The 17,565-nt window shown below is 30.9% G+C and overlaps 2 protein-coding genes across 2 annotated transcripts; one reads left to right on the top strand and one right to left on the bottom strand.

The window, feature by feature from the left end:
• The first annotated feature begins 4,013 nt into the window (after nt 1-4,013).
• Nucleotides 4,014-5,814, top strand: LOC137807360 (transcription factor MYB36). The gene is made up of 3 exons (XM_068607972.1): nt 4,014-4,354; nt 4,516-4,645; nt 4,823-5,814. Exons 1-3 carry the CDS (start codon nt 4,219-4,221, stop codon nt 5,640-5,642), a joined length of 1,086 nt encoding a protein of 361 aa, XP_068464073.1. The 5' UTR covers nt 4,014-4,218; the 3' UTR covers nt 5,643-5,814.
• A 6,558-nt stretch (nt 5,815-12,372) lies between these two features.
• Nucleotides 12,373-14,837, bottom strand: LOC137807361 (flavonoid 3-O-glucosyltransferase-like). The gene is made up of 2 exons (XM_068607973.1): nt 13,981-14,837; nt 12,373-13,546 (listed from the first exon to the last, which is right to left on the bottom strand). Exons 1-2 carry the CDS (start codon nt 14,474-14,476, stop codon nt 12,570-12,572), a joined length of 1,473 nt encoding a protein of 490 aa, XP_068464074.1. The 5' UTR covers nt 14,477-14,837; the 3' UTR covers nt 12,373-12,569.
• Nucleotides 14,838-17,565: the final 2,728 nt, after the last annotated feature.

Below are 17,565 nucleotides of genomic sequence, written 5' to 3' on the forward strand. Positions count from 1 at the left end.
TAATCACCACCAATAAGTATGGTTGTGTGGCCATTGTGGTGTTCTACCTTCAATTTCCTACGCTTCTTCTTAAGAGAACCTTCCTAAATTGAGCTAGAGAGAGGTCTTATGCTTTTAAAAGTGGGTAAAAAAGATAAAAGGTACTTCATTTGAACTATCAACTCATTGCCAAAATTCTTTCAAATAGATTTTTGTTATTTAGGATCTTACTAATGGGTGTTTTAAGGAACCAATACTTCTTTGTTATTCAAAAGTCACATTAGGGATGTATTGGCAATTATGATGAGAATATATTAATAATATTTTTTAATACAACAATTCTTTTGATTATTTCACATTAAAAAATAATTTAATTTAAAGAAAAAATAATTAATTACTATATTAACTGGTAATTAATTAGATGCTAATTTAAAAATTAATTTATAACTTTTTTATTAGTACTAACTAATTCACTAAAAAAATAATACGAATTAGTCAAATTTATTTTAAGCCATACAAGATAGAATCAAATACAGATCCTATAAATACACATAAAACTCTTAATCACAACAGTTAGTAAACATTAATTAAAAGAGTTTAAAATGACACGCATATATATATATATATATATATATATATATATATAATATTTAAATTCTCGTTTTTCTTTTTGTTTATGAATTTATAATTGAAACCAAGTGATTAAATAATAATCAATCAACTAAAACTTTAGGAATACGTGGTATGGCTTACGTAAAATAATATTATACTGTATAATTTTCAAGGATTGATTATCTATTAATAAATTAAGGCAGAACAGCAATAATTAGCAAGATATTTTTCGATTGGTCCTCCATGTTTATCCTCATACCAAAACTGTATTCAGCAGTTGTTACAATAGATTGGTCTTCTGCATGATGAAATGTACTGTTCTTCCCCCCATTTGGCTTCAGCTTTTTCTTGAAAAAGAAAAGCAGCGTCAATTTAAAGATTCTTAGTTGAGGAGAAAGACAAGCAGAAGCATGTTTTCTTCGTCCCAAAGATCCCAGACTATTTGATGATAAAGATATGAATAAATTTATAAATTTGGAGAGCTAAGTGCTTTTTGAATTTGATGGTTTCCCCTTGTTATATTTGTAGGTGAGTGCGGTTCTGAACCTTTATTTTCCTTCTTATTCATTAAAAAAATGAGTAGATGAAGTATTAAATTAGAAAACCAAGGTCAATGAGTGGTGCTTTCTTCTCAAAAATATTGAATTGCAATGACCTTTCTGTTTGGTTTTACATCTTTTCTTGTTTTGATACAGTTTCCTATATTGTCTTTAAACGTGTCCTACCCAACTTGTCAAACACGAACAAAGAAGAAAAATTAAAAAATGCCAAATAAAATGAAATGGGATTTTGTTTGATATTAACCCAACTAATTCCTTTCCTGTAGCCAAAAATTAAAGAAAGGACAATAAAAAATATAGCAATTAATTTAACTAATGTTTGACTTTTTCATTTTCTTATTTTATAATCTCATAGCTACATTATTGCACTATCAAGCCCAATCTCCAACTCCAAGGCTGGTAAAGAGCTTTTCTTTGAATTATAATAATAAGCTATTTTAAGAGATATAATATATTGTGTCACTGAAAGAAAATCATGAAATAAAAATAACTTTTAGATATCAAAATAATTAGTTACAATAGTAACTAAATTAGAAATTATTTTAGAAACTAAAAAAAATGGTTTCTAAATTAGTTTATATTATTGTTAAACAGTTTCTAAATTGGTATCTAATTAGCGACCAAGGTTTTTCTACCAAATTTATAAACTAAATAATTGGTAGTTAAAACCTTGATGGCTAATTAGATAGCTATTTAAAAACTATTTAATAATAATAGGTTTTTTTTTTAGTTTCTAAAATGTTCTCTAATTTAGTTAATATTGCAACTAATTATTTTGGTTTTAAAAATTAGTTTTTATTTCATGATTTTCTTGTAGTGTATATTGATCTTCTAATTCGGATAAACTAATAAGAATATACATTTTATATCAAATAAAAATATCAGAGACAAAATTTTATATATTAATTGAAAATTTTTTAAAATCACAAAACTTTATAGATGCTTTTAATGAATCTCCCATATAAATTATAATCTTCAATGTATTTTCACTCTCTTTATAGAATACTTTAACCAATTCAATTTTTTTGAATTGAATGCTTGTACACAGTAGATTGAGTTTATAAAATTGCTTAGAAATAAAAGAAAATACTTTATTACTGTTTTTTTTTAAATAAGATACAATTTCAATACAAATAAATCTCTATTGCTAGATAATATATTAACATATGTTCAAATTGTTTACATTTTTGTTGCTTTTTCTCTTTTATTTTCTTTCAATCTACTGCCTAAGTCATCTATAGATTTAAAAAATGGAAGAACGAAAATAGAAAATAACCTTTATAAAATTACTCTTAAAGAATCTTAATATCTTAAACACTACTTATTCTAGAAAATTAGAAAATTATAAGTGGAGCTCGCAAGAAATGAATTTATTTAGTAATCTATACCCTAAATAAAGGTACATCCGAACGATAATGTCAAAGATATCGTTATTGAGTTTCTCATTCTCTGAATGATATCTTGAATCCTTGATATATATGTACTCGATTTAATGCTGATGCTTTATTTTTTTCTTCGGTTATAAATGTTGGAAAAGAAGTAGATGATTAATCTGTGAATTTTTTATACGAAGGTAGAAATGAACTTTTATCTTTTATTTTCTATATGAGGGTTGAATCACTCTTTAAGTGAACCGATTTAATTTAATTGTTTATTGTCGATTAAAAAAAAAACACCTGAACGATAATGAAGGTTATGATATAGAACTTTGCCAAGTAAATTTTAAAGAATAATCTTAGGCCTGTATGATGTCAAGAATTCAAGGCAAATAACTGTGTTTTTTACGCGAGGGACAAGAGAAGCACTTAGAGTGAAATAACATGAACTCTTGAGTGAAATTACTTGCCAATATGACTGAAATACCAGTTTCTAGGTGTGTGGTTTGAAATAAGAATGAGTTGGTTATGCTTTTGTGGTGAAAGCAACCTTAGGATACATTTTCAAGGCATTGACTTATGTTTTCTAACTTCCATCAGCAGTTCGTCAACATCTACATATTGGTTTCACAAACACTTCAATGGCTTTAAACTCTATAGTGCTTATGTTGAGACCTTAAGAATGAGCTTTCGTTTCAAGTCCGTACAAACCCATGATCCATGACCCAATTTCTCGCTATATTTTTTCAGTTTTAATTTAAACGCAACCATCAATACCTGAAATCCATGTGGCTGACGAAGGAAAATATTCCTACACTGATGAGAAACTGGAAAGAGCAGTAGAGCACATCCTCATCACCTGTTTGCATGAGCAATGTAACATTTTCCAAAAATGAAAAAAAAAAAGTTCTGTTTTATTTTTTGACCTTTTTTATTCGGTATAGTGCAACATTGTCATTCTTCATCTGCATACGTACTACCTGCTAAAATAATAAATCAGAAGTTAAGCTCGTATGTATTTTCTTTGCAAATGTATTTGTTTTTTGCATGATCACGTTATTGACTGAATCAAAGCAATATGTGTCTACTTTCCACGAGAATTCCTGAGTTAATTAATTACAAAAGGGTAATGTTATTTTAAGAAATAATAATTTACCAATAGGAAGGTAGCAGTACATTTCCCCTCAGTATACAAAAAGATGTGTTGGGAAGGCTTGACATGGAACATTTTGAAGAATAATGCCGACAAACTAAGAGGATGGAGGCTTCTATTGATCAAATACTTGTGGCATTGGGTTCGAGTATTAAAGTAATATAACTATGAAAAAGCAGTGCAATTTTTTATGAAAAGGAAGAGGAAATTTATGTTACGTTTGTCCAGTTGCATGCATAATTAAACGCGGTGACCGAACTAATCCAAAAAGGAAGACAGAGAAAGAGAGAGAGAGAGATGGATGAAAAACCCTAGAAGGAAAAAATGGAGTTGAAAATAGCTAGTGAGGGAATGGAGGGGGTGAGGTGTGTAAGACTTTTTGTCCTTTTAGGAATCACATCAGCCATACTTCGCTACCTATAAATCACGCCCTTCCTTCGCCGTAGTTTCCCAACAATCCTAGCTAGCAAAGTTGATATTTGCTTCAACAAAAAACAGAAAGAGAAACCTAATTGGAGAGAGATAACAACACAACAACATGGGTAGAGCTCCATGCTGTGACAAGGCCAACGTGAAGAAAGGACCATGGTCTCCTGAAGAGGACGCTGCGCTTAAGGCCTACATTGAAAAGAATGGAACTGGTGGCAATTGGATTGCTCTTCCTCAGAAAATTGGTACTCTCCTTTTCTTATATATGTTTATTTATTTCCTCTTGAGAGTTTATTGAGACCAAGAGTAATCCTATTTAGTTTGGCTCCGGAAAGGTGAAGTTTGGTTATAAAAATCATATCATCGGTTAATGCCAACCTTATTGATGAATACAAATAATTCGCAGGGCTCAAGAGATGTGGAAAGAGTTGCAGACTTAGGTGGTTAAATTACTTGAGACCTAATATCAAACATGGTGGATTTACTGAAGAAGAAGACAACATCATCTGCAACCTTTACATTAGCATTGGTAGCAGGTCATTCTCTCTCTCAAAACCCTCATCTCTATCTGCGAGCCTGTGCTTTTGTTTTTCAACATAACTGTTTGTCCTTTTTCTTTGTCACTGGAATATGTCTAGCTAGCTCCACATGTTATTTCTGTGGTTATTCCTAGAAATTAACCAAACATGTTCCAACATAATCTATATGTATAGGTGGTCCATAATTGCTGCTCAGTTACCTGGAAGGACAGATAACGACATCAAGAACTATTGGAACACTAGATTGAAGAAGAAATTGCTTGGGAGGCGCAAACAATCTAGCTTCAACGCAAAAGACACAAATAATGGAATAGAGGAGAACTCTTGTTCAAATGCCCTAAGCAGCTCAGCCCTTGAAAGACTCCAACTGCACATGCAACTTCAAAGCCTTCAAAACCCTTTCTCTTTCTACAATAACCCTGCGCTGTGGCCTAAGTTGCATCCTTTCCAAGAAAAGATTATCCAGAGCCTGCAATCTTTGAATGACGGCTCTAACCCTGTGGTGCAAGATGCTTTGCCTTCCCCCCATGTCGAACAAGGACAAAAAGATGAGTTCATCTACAAGCCTCAACATGACGGTGCAAAGATCCATAGCCCACAGGTTCAACTTCTGGACAATATTCCTTTAAGTAACAGTGGAGTTCCCTTTGTTGCTTCTGAGAGCAATAATAATCCAATTCACTCAAGTCTTGCACCAAGAGCTGAGGCTGTTGAACAGACTAACAATGTGGGATTTCAGCAACTTGGTGCACTGCAAACTGAACTAGATGACATTCTCAATAACAGAACAATGGGTTATATGCCCCAGGAAGATCATCAGATGGCTGAATTTGATTGTTTCAGAGAGATGAATGGCTCAAAGGACAGCCTGATTTGGTGGTCCAATGATTCTGATACCAGATCAGCATCCTCAAATTCTTGGGATTCATCTACTACTCCAGCTCTTTTAACACAAGGGATGTTCCAAGATTATGAACTGGGTTACAATCTTTAGTCATTACAACAAGGCTTTAACTTTCTGGTTATGCTAATTTGTGGTGTTGGTCATAAGATGTGGAAGGAGGAGCATGAGTAGTAGCAGGTCTTGTAAACAACATCGTGAATATAATAATGTAAATCTGATCAATGTCTGAGTAATGTAGAAACTACTAGTTTGTTCTGAACGATAACCAACGTGGTCCTTGAAATACATATTTCTTAAACTTTAAAAAATTGTTCGATGGTAACTGAGATTCTAATGCAATTGATCCCATGTATATTCCTTTGATGCTGCTAGAGTATAACAAGAATCTCACTGTACTTTTTGCTGTGTTATACTGACCATGGTAATTTAATATATATCAAACAGGTTACGGTTTGTAAAAGCTGGCTTTTGTGAGCTGTATGGGTGGGTAGTATGAACAAAAAGAAGCAATCAATTCATGGTGTGATTGCGGACCTAAAGGAGATCATTTCTTCTGTTTGTTTTGCAGGGTTAGATTATTATACCTAATGTGAGTTCTCACAGAAATATCAAAGATAACAAGACTTTCATTGGCTTCATTAGCTCTTACACAACTTAATTGGAATGTGAAATAGGATTCCCATGTACTCCTTTGTCCATTGGATTTTCTTTAATTCTTATATACTATAATTTAATTTTATCTCTAGTTTATATTTTACATCATGGCCGATGAACTCAAAGGTGAAAATGCAGAGAATTCAATATCACACAAGATTCAATAAATTTAACTAAAATAAATTTAGAATAATTTTAATACTTTCTAAGAAAGTGAAATTTGAAACCCTCCACTTATAAACTATAACCACCAATATAAATCTTATCTTAAATTGATACACAATATAAATCTTATCTTTGATATGAAATTTTCTAACTTATTTTGTTTTCTTATTAAGTTCATTCACTATAAGAAAATAGATAAGAAAATGGGTGATTGAGATATGTAAGATTTGTGTCGGTCAAGAAAAAGTGTCGATCAAATCTTCAATAAATGAGGGCAAAACAAATATTGTGTGAGACCGTATGACATACGATGGACGCTAAGAAAAAGTGAAAGATAAAAAAGTTGTGTCGGCTAAACTGACATATTTTGGGGTAAAATTTTTGTAAACTATGTCCGATAAGTTTAGAAAAAAATGTTAAACTTTTATGTATCAGTCGTTAATACGTAAGTATGACTAATTTTTAATATTTTTTTGTTATATGTATAATATATATATATATATATTAATTTATTTTAAATTTATTAAATTTATAACATTGTAATAAATATTAATTTTAGTTTTGAATAATTTATTTTGGAGATGAAATTTAAATTTTGTTACAAGTAATTAAAATAATTTAATTATATAGTTGATTAAAGTGTTTAATATTAAAATTATTTAAAGAAATTATTGGAAAAGATTAAGAAAGAAATGAAAAAAATAGAAAAATGATAATTGAGTAAAGAAAAAAAATATGTATTTAACTTTTGCAAATGTTATATACAATATTATACACATTTTAGAGATGTAAATTTGGCATGAATTATTTAATATGAAATTTAATGGATGTATTTAAAAATAAAGAAGCAACTATTATGATAAAATTTGAAAGTAAACTTGAGAAAAGAAAAAGGCAGGCATAACATTGTATTGGTAACTTTTAGAAAATATGAATTTCATAATATCTCTAATCTATAAAGGAATAATTTATTTTGAATATGAGATTTTCATCTAATGTCCATTGCGGTTATAAAGAGGTGACTACTAATAAATTAAGCACAAATTGATTTTAAAGATTTATCCACAGAGTATATAATACAAACATTAAGAGTGAGTGCGAGTCAGTAATTTATTTTTTTCATTGTTACATTACTACAATACCCAAAGTGTCACAAACTTCACCAAATATTTTATACGTACAAATTGAATATATAACATAATTATTCTTTAATTATTGGACCTCCTTTTCATTCCCTTATGCAGGGAACATGTGACTAATCTAGGATACTAGTGTGTTTTACCAACAACATGTAGGACATAACATGCAATAATTCAAAAATTTAATGTAAATATAGTAATAATAATAAAGGAAATAAACAAAAAAAACATGAATTCTTATACCTAATAAATCTGACATTCAAATGAATGTGACCTCCTCCAAATGAATCACATAATAATCTAGTATGTTTTCAGTCACGAAATGACACATGCACTATTCTCTGCAAGTCGTTAATATACTTCCCCAATGCACTCAATGACAGATTGATAAATTTAGCTTCTTTTAATGTATGTCCTTCACCTCATATTAAGTCAACAAAAAATGAAACATCTCACTAAGTAGCATTGATGTTCTACCACGAAAAAAATCCATATTGCATGAATAATAGGTTTTTGACATGATTTTATGAGGCCTAGTTCTTAAATATGCCATTATTTTATTTTGACTACTTAGCATATGTTTTCTCCAAATTCCAAAAAGAAATAACACTGCAAATATTTTCATCTTAGGAATCAATATTTACCTTGAGTGTTTTTATATTTTTTAAAAAAAGTACTTTTATATCAAGATATAAAATTTAAAAGAAAAAGATGGGAGACAAATATGTATTGTTTCATGAAGTAAAACCTATGATAATTTGAAGCCACTAAAAGAACAAGAATATGGAGATCACAAACCTCACTTGTCAATTCGCTCTGAACCTACAAGATGAACTAGAACCAACTTGTCTTTTCGAACAAGAATAAATCTAACATTGAATGTTGTTATAATTGATAAGGTCATTTTTATATATTTTAAAATTTGTAGTGTCTTAAATGTAAATATTAATAATTTTGGTTCCCAAAATTTTCTCTCACTATTTTTATTTATGATATATTTGTAATTATTTTCATTTATTAATTTGTGAAATAAATTATACCAAATATTTTAATGTTAGTAGTTTTATTTTCCACTTCTATGTTTAGTTTAATTTTTTAGTTAATTTTCGTTGTATGAATTAAATTATTTTGCTTAAACTTATAATTAAGTTTATTAAAATTTAAATAAATGTTTAAATATTATGAAAATGATGAATTAAATATCTAATAAATTTGGCTCATTTATTTAATTTGAAAGAATTTATAAAAATGTTAATTTAATATAGTAAAAAATTAAAGTATTATTTATTATATTGATTAATATTAATATAGTAAAATATTTATTAATTATATTTCTAATGAAATTTTAAGTTAAGAAGTAAATAAAAATAAAAAAGGAAATTTTTTTTTTGTCAGCCACGGCAACGTAAAGAGCGTGTCAATGCGTCGTTTTGCGTCGGTCTGAGCCGATGGAAAGTGTGTATCATTTTTTGCGTTGTTTTGTGTCGATTGTCTCTCTCGTGTTTAATTTTCTCCATATATCTAAATTTTCAAATTTCTAACCTTATTTTTCTCTCTTCTCCCTTCTTGTTGATGCCTTCCTCCCTCCATCACCGCTCTCTCCCTCCACGTTTCCTTCTGTCGGCGTTTTCTCATCAACACTCCGTGACATGTTCTCTTCTTTCCCTTTTCTCTGGCTTCCTTTTTTCTTTTCCTTTTATTTTTTTCAGTTAATTTTTTTATTTATCCATTTTTTTTTCAGCTCCAGCTCCAACTCTCTCGTTGTGTAGTATTCTCTCCGAGAAATTAATGTTTAAATTGCTGAAAGATAAATTTAAATTGCTGAAAGTTTTCAGTTTTGATTTGGATATTTTGGTTGGAAAATTTTATAGTTGAATGAGCTGCTCGTTTTGTTTGTCTGTTATTGTTGGGTAATTTACATGTTTTGTTGCAGTTTATCATTATTTTTGTTTATGATTGTTGGTTTTGGTTTGGTTTGGGAAATCTTGTGGGAAATTTTATTGGCATTTATGTGAGTTCATTGGGAAGAAAATTTTATTGTAAAAAAGAGTTAGTTCATGTTAAAAAGGTTTTAGTGTAAAAATTATAAATGTAGAAATTAAATAAGATCATGTAAGAAGAAAATGTTAACATATATATAATTATTGAGACAAAGATTAAAGCAGGTAATGTATAGGTAATATAATTACAGATTTTTTAAAATAGTTAGCTTTTGAATAAAAATTTAGTACTGGATATAGTTTTTTTTTAATTTATATATATATATATATATATATATATTTTGTTTAAAATATATATTAAAAGAAATTAAAAGATGGTGGGTGTATAAAATAAACAGGGGTGGCAGATAGCAAAAGTGATGGGCCAGTTGAATAAGCCCAGGTTTAAAACACTGTATATATAATAATTGTTACCTCTAGTGTAATTCAACTCCATGGGTGTGAAGAGGAATCAATCCAAAGTTTCTCTACTTTATCATTCAGTCTTGTAACTCTCTTATAATTACTCACTCAGTTTTAAAACCTAGGTTCATTCAACTGGCCCATGACTTCTTTCTATCTGCCACCCCTGTATAATTCATACACCCACCAGCTTTTAATATCTTTTAAATATATACCATTAGTAGTTTATCTAATGGTAAGGTTGACAATTTTTATTATCATTTTATTATTGTTATACTATGCAATAGAAAAAAAATATTTTATTTGATATTATTATATAAACATTAAAATAATATGAAATAAAGAACTTCTATATTTGTATATTAGTTTATAGTGGTTTATTTTTTTCATTAATTCCTTATATAACAAAACATTTTGTTGCGATATATAATGACCTAATATTAAAATTAAATGTATCAAAAATATAATATTAGTAAATGTATAAGTAATAATGTATGTATTACGTACACGTTAAATAAAATTATAAAGATATTTATACGTACATGTTAAATGAAATTACAATGTTTGAATTATGATATATAAATTACGATGTATGAATGATGTGTGTGACGATCTTATGGGATAAATCCTCACTCGAAAAGCATTGAGGTAGTTTTCTACACCTAACTCACACCACTTTACTCTAAAAAACCATGGATCAATTGACTCAATTATGTTTTCAAACCACTCAACATTCTCCTTTACGATTTTAGTGATGATGACATTATTTTTGCCTGAAAAAAAAATTGAATTCTCTCCTAAATATATTATTCTGATCATGCTCATACTCCCCAAAAATATCAGTTCTCTGATTTCTTCGAACAACTTGTAGTTATGTAATTTTCCAACATAGCTCGTTGTTAACCAATCCATCTCTAATTCTTGGACTTGCATGTCCATACCACCTCACATTGAGTCTTCATCCATCTTCATTCATTTTCCTTTCACAATCTTTGCATACATTACTTGTTGTTCCTTCTTTCTCTAAACAACTATTTGAGTTACTCCTTCTTACACTACGATGAATTTTTCTCAATATTTTATCGACTCTTCCCTCCTATATCTACGTTTTTTTACATGCCTTTTCATGTTTCCAATCCATATTTAGTCTAACTCATTTTCCACTTTATCGACATCTTGGACTCCAAAAAATCTAACAAAACCTTATATGTGCCAACTTCAGCTTAATCTTCTTGAAGTAAAAAGATCATGAACTTTAAATGGAACAATTTCCACATATCGTATTCCCCATAATTAATTGGAAAACGGGGAGACGAAAAAAGAAGTACCTTTGACGTTTGCATCTCCCAACCCTTTGATGAAAGCACATGTTAATGTTGAAAGACAAGAGGAATCAAAAGCTAGACAACATGCAGGTGATGAGAAGAGTCAAATCTGCCACCATGTGTAACACTGGTTTCTAGTAGTTGCTCCACTATCCATTAATTATTTTCCCTCAATTTTTAGATGGAAAATTTAAAAATTATCTTAAATATTTCTATTTTCAAATATTATATACAACTAATCAACCGCTTATTTGACACTTGATCGATGAGAACGTCTAGAGCTCCTAAGGAACATGTCCATAGTTGTCGACCAAGTAGCCCGATTTGCACAACGTCTTTTTTCCAATATGCTATCTATGTCTCTTTATCCCTGGTTGAAATTTTTGTGTGTTTGTTGTTATCCTGTAAGTCAAGTCTGTTGTTGTGCATTGTTTTGTGTTTGCATTGTCTACCTTTAAGTGGTTGTGTTTTGGTGAAAAATTTTGTGTATGCTTGTGGAGGGAGTTTTTGAGATGAGACACATGGGAAGCAAGGAATTATTTCTGCAGTCTTAGTTGTAAGGTCATCATCAACCACGAATGACCAATTTTTGTTTAATTGGTCTGATTTTTTACTTGGCGCGTTTCATCTTCTCCTATGGAGATTTGGAGAACTTATTTCTTGAAGTTTTCACAGCTGTAACATACTTCTTTTGTCATACAATTGCATCAATAAAAGATTCTTGAACATTAACTGGACATCATTCCACAAGCACCAAAATCTGGTTAATCTGGGACAAGTTTGTACTTTATATGGGTTTAGGCCATCTCAATGTTAGAAATACTTTACCTCATGTTAAGCTAGTGATTTTGGAATTATGGAAGAAGTGGTAATGGAAGTAAGTGCTTGGGTGAAGGAACTTTTAGGTACTGAGGTTCATTAAATTTGTGGATTTTATCAAACTTTGTAGACTAAATACATTTTTTTTTTGTCTGTACCCATGTTGATTTGTCGTAAAGATTGGTGTTATTAGAATTTTTGTTTTAATTTTTTTTTATACGGAATGAAACATTCTTAAATATCTTAATTTATTTGTTTCATTCTTTTACTGTGAAAAAAAAATATTCAACTAATATCGTTTGATTTAAGATCAGAGTCCGGATAAAATCGAAGTTTTCATTATTGTGTACACTTGTGTACATTTGCAGTTGAGGAATACAATCAGGAACCTTTTCGAAAATCTAAGCTTCGAACTAATTGAGCTACCATTTGGAATTCAAAATCTAAGGTTCCAACGGGTTTTAATAAATTTTTCAACCCTGCAATTGTGGGTGAAAAAAAACTTCTTAAACCTTAATGCTTTGCATGGTGGTGGCGGCGGGAAAATTTGTGATGTGCGGCAGCAAATGCACCTGCAATTTTGTGGCGTATACCCCTCAAACCATGTGGATGGTGGTGCAATCTGTCATGGGGCAAACCTGAAAGAATATCTGCAAAAGTACAGAAATTCTTGGTAGAGTCACCTTCAGGTCCAGCTGCCTCAAGTGCAAAATCCTTGAGTTCAAATACCTTCTCTCGCATCATCTTTCCTTTCTCACTTGACATTACTATTTCCAAAACTCTTAGAGTTTCTTCTTTAGTGAAAACATTGTTTTCAAGCCCCACACCAATCTCCCAGACATGTTCAAGGGTAGAAGTGTTCAACATCTGGTCTCCAAAGAATGGCCTACTGATCATAGGCACACCACCAACTATACAATCCAAAATTGAGTTCCATCCACCATGTGTCATGCACACACCAACCGCTGAATGCTTAAGGATTTGCATTTGTGGGGCCCACCCTACAACCTTTCCTTGCTTTCTAGTCCTTTCCATGAACCCATCTGGCAAACTTTTCTCAGGGTTACCTCTAAATGCCCAAATAAATGGATACTTACCTTCTTCAAGGGCATCTGCCAATGCAGCCAACTCGTCTGGTGGAGGCATTATCACACTTCCGAAGCTGATGTACACTACTGACCCTTCCTCTTGCACGTCCAACCAGGGTAAGCACCCTTCATCATCAAGAGTAACTGATTGTGGTGTTGTCAAAATGAATGGACCAACGTTCAGAAACATATGAAACTTTGATTCTAGCTCGTGCGCAATAGGAAGGTGTACTGCAGTGAAGGAGTTTATGGCAACTGCGGTTGCTCGGGGCAAAGCTTCTCCCATTTTGTCTAACATCATTGAAAAAGGGTCTTCTTTCAATTCCGCTATTCCTTCAGGCAAGTCAGCAGCCTTTAGCCCATTGAAGCCAGTAAGGAAATCTATTTCTTTGTTTTCTTGGACTGCAAAACAAGAAAAATATATTTCTTATTAATCACCTAATGAATTCAATATTATTTAGATAACACACTCATTTCGTAATGTTTAGCTCAAGTGTTTGGATTACAATTATACTTATATCTAGTTCACCTAATACTGTTAAACAATTTAATCAACTCATCTACCTTTTATAAATAGATTAATATAATATAAACTATTAAAATCACTTAACTGGACATTGCATTCTCGATCAAACAGTCTCTAAATTAATAAAATTGTGTAATCCTTCGAATATTTATCAGCAATGGACCAACTTTATAAATTATAAAAAAAAAAGATAATGGATGAAATTGAAAGTTTATGTAAATATGAATGAATCCATCAGCAAAATAAGATTATTTTAAATTAAAGAATGAATATACAAAAGCAAGTTTGAGAGGAAAAGAACGTCATATACCTCCATCGGGGCCTAGCTTTTCCTTGATTTGTTGAGAGGAAATATGAGCAAGGAGAGGGTGAGGCCCTGCGGTCCACAGAGGAACCCACTTGGCATGGATTTCTTCAGCCATGTCAGCGCAAAACCAAAAGAAGGCGTCAGAAACCAAGCAAGTGATCTGCCTCCCCGTTTTTGCGACTGCTTCTTCCATGGCAGTCCTATAGTTAGCGGGCATGGCCTTCACAAAGTAGGCAACGGGGTCTTGGGGGTTCCCCGAGGGTACAAAATCATCCGGCAACCCATCTTCAATGTCATAAGGCCTAATGTTATGAAGCTGCTCCTCGTTGAGCCCAGCGAAGACGGAGGCATTGGATGCTTTCGTGCTGAGGAACGAGAACGTCACGTCCGGTGCCTCCGCCGCCGCCCTACGCACCAGGTTCAGAAGGGGAGCCGCGTGTGTGCCATAGGGAAACGCCAAAACAGCCACATGTCTGTCATCGGCGGGGCAAACAGCCATGGTGGCCGTGTGTCTCGGTTACACACTATGATTCGCTTCTTCTACCTTTAATATTTATGTTCCCTTCTTCTTTATTTGATAATGTTTTGTTGCTTGATTTATAAGCCATTGGGTAACGTTGCCTGCAAAAGGTTAGAGAACCGAGAGAAACATGCACGCCGCTTTGTTGGAAGATGATAACTAACTAAACTGTTTGCATGCATGCATGGATGAAGATGGTAACGTAGAAATCTTGGACCAACTTTTTGTTTTGCACAGCATGTGCTCGGGCGGAGAATATCTGCTGACAATGAGGTACAACGGCCGGTGAATGTAGGTTTATTTTCCGGTAGTGACTTGGGTTGGTTGTAATGAACCACCAATTTGCCTTTCCTCAATCTTTCCATTTCGTAGCCGCGGATGTAACCAAAACACCCTAAATTTAGCTTCCATAACAATAACAATGCAAATAAAATGCCGGAAATTTATCTCGTTCATCTGTTTTCTTCTTAAGTGGAGAGGATGTCTTTCAATCTTAGCATCAGGGCCTACTGTATTGTAATTAGTTTCATGGTTTAGATAAATGTCAAAGAATTAAATTTTTTATTAAGAATATAACACTTACTATTTAAAAAAATATTATTATCATATCTTTAGTAATTTTGTTTAATAAATTTGTAACTAAAGTCAATTGAATTTGAATGGTATTAAATACTAATATACATGTAAGGACGGAGTTGATTTGTTTAAGATTAGAAATAAATTAATTGAGAAGAATATAAATATTTTATTATTTAAGTTAAAAAACATAACTTTTTTCATTATCTGACTCAATAATTTCATGGGTTTAGATTGTTTATCATAATATTTAATACAAGTTCAACCTTTCTATTATATATGATATATTATATATGATAGATGACTTAGATTGTGGATGAGACTGTTGGATTAAGGCACAATACTCAAACATACTCACTCAACTCTGTTATATAGGCATACACTGATCTAGAGAAAATAAGACAGAATTTTCTCATTAATATTGAATGTAAATCATACAAGTATTTATAGGCCTGCTTGTCAGTTACAATTGCTGGATTGTTACAAAATGATATATTCAAATAAAAAACACTTACTTGACATTCCTAAATAATAATATTATAATAATATTTCTTTTAGTTTTTAATTTAAAATTTTAATATATATCATTATATTATTAAAGTAGGTTATTAAGTGAATGTTATTTTTTTTGAATAGTGTCAACAAAATTTTTTCCTAATTGAGTTTTGTTGGAGAATATTCTAAGTGCTTTGAATTTTGATATAAATACGTGATGAAAACTTTTTTCTAATTGAGTTTTGTGAGGGATTGTGTATTGTTTGAGAATATTATAAGTGTTTTGAATTTTGATATAAATACTATATGTGATGATGAATGTAGAAATATTTGTGATAATACTTGTATGTTTGTGTACCAGTGAGTGAGAGTCGTACGACCGATACCATGTCTCGGTCCCTTCAACAGGTTGACCGACACCACAAATTCAATTACGCTTATGTAGAGTTAGTGAAGTTAATCAACAATTAATAGATAGGTAATACACTTCTAAAAATGACCTAAACTCTCTAATCTGACCCAATAAGAAAGACCTACTAAAATAATATAAATAGCACATATTCCAAGAATCAGGTACGTCATTATACAGTGTTCAGATTACCGAGTATTGAATACTAAAACTGACTTGCGCGTCAGAGTGTCTTCTGCCGGTACTATCCGAGTTTGGGTTACGAGAAGACCGAGAGGTGGAACGAGTAGATGAGAGAGAGGAGTTGGCAAGGAGAGAAACTGAAGTGCAGACCGATCAACCAAGGAAGGAGAAGAGCAGTTTTAATAGTTCTCTAGGACTCAACCCTGTTCGAGAGCAATTTGCAATATAGTTAATGTTCCTTATAAAGAATATTATTTAGTATTATTTTGTATGAATGAAATGTTGAATCGTTGAAAGTGAATAATATGATAAATGGTATAGTTTGAGTGAGTGATATTTTATGTGAGATTTTTTTTTATTAGTGTAGTCAGACCCGTTAGAGAACAATTCGAAAACTAATAATTAATAATGTAGAATGTTGTGAATGAGTTAAATTAATTAAAGTTATTCTTGTTTATAAATTAATTACTCAATTTTGTGTAAGAAATAAAGTAAAATAGTTTTTTTTATCAATTTAATACAATTACAATTGTGAAATATTGTTCTCTCTCCACACTTAATACAGAAAATTAAAAACTACAAAAATAACTAGAGACTCAAATATACGGTGCCATGTGAACAACAAAATGGCATGTTTTAGTAAAGTTTAGTAAAACGTGTTGTTAGAATTTATGAAGTTATTATTAAAACGTAACTCTCCATGAAACAAGTTTATAAAGCTTAATGAAGCAAAGGTAGGATAAATTTATAATGCACATTACCTTATTTGGTGCAGACTTGGGGTACGAGATTAGATAAAGAATGACTAATAATACATCTTACATTAATTAGGAAACAATGAATGATGAACATTTAAAAGGAAGATGATTATTAACACTCCTCACATTAAAAACACATACTTAACATTTCATTAAATTAATATTTTAATTATATTTATTTAATTTTTAAATATAAATATTATTATATTATTTTTAAGGGTTGTTAAATGGAAGTGTTTCACTGTTCATGGTTTTAAAAGACTCTTTTTACATTTTAAAATGATCCATTGAGAAATGAATCCAACCTTATTCTTAATAGAGACGGTTACTGCATTATCCATGCCTTGGACAATAAATACCTAAACCCGAAGGGATTGTTGGATTCCTTTTACCAAAGGAATACTGTAACATTCATTCATAAATTATTTATTTTAGTTTGTATATATATGATTTATTTTTTATATAAAAAATCAAATTATAAGAAATTAAAAGTGACACAAGACTAGAAGGAATTAAATTTAATATAAAAATGAAGATAAAAATTGTAAAGTTATAAAGAAAAATAATGATTTATCCAAGATACAAATGTCAAATTTGTAAGAACTTATGGAAGGAAATAAGAGAAGGTAAAAGGTTGTAGCAACTAA

Source organism: Phaseolus vulgaris, chromosome 3 (genome assembly GCF_000499845.2).
Source record: "Phaseolus vulgaris cultivar G19833 chromosome 3, P. vulgaris v2.0, whole genome shotgun sequence".
In the NCBI taxonomy this organism is placed as follows: domain Eukaryota; kingdom Viridiplantae; phylum Streptophyta; class Magnoliopsida; order Fabales; family Fabaceae; genus Phaseolus; species Phaseolus vulgaris.

Coding starts and splice junctions, on each gene's coding strand:
- LOC137807360 (XM_068607972.1), top strand. CDS start 4,219: ATGGGTAGAGCTCCATGCTGTGACAAGGCCAACGTGAAGAAAGGACCA. Junction 4,355..4,515: donor TGCTCTTCCTCAGAAAATTG/GTACTCTCCTTT, acceptor AATAATTCGCAG/GGCTCAAGAGATGTGGAAAG. Junction 4,646..4,822: donor TACATTAGCATTGGTAGCAG/GTCATTCTCTCT, acceptor CTATATGTATAG/GTGGTCCATAATTGCTGCTC.
- LOC137807361 (XM_068607973.1), bottom strand. CDS start 14,476: ATGGCTGTTTGCCCCGCCGATGACAGACATGTGGCTGTTTTGGCGTTT. Junction 13,547..13,980: donor AAAGCTAGGCCCCGATGGAG/GTATATGACGTT, acceptor CTTGTTTTGCAG/TCCAAGAAAACAAAGAAATA.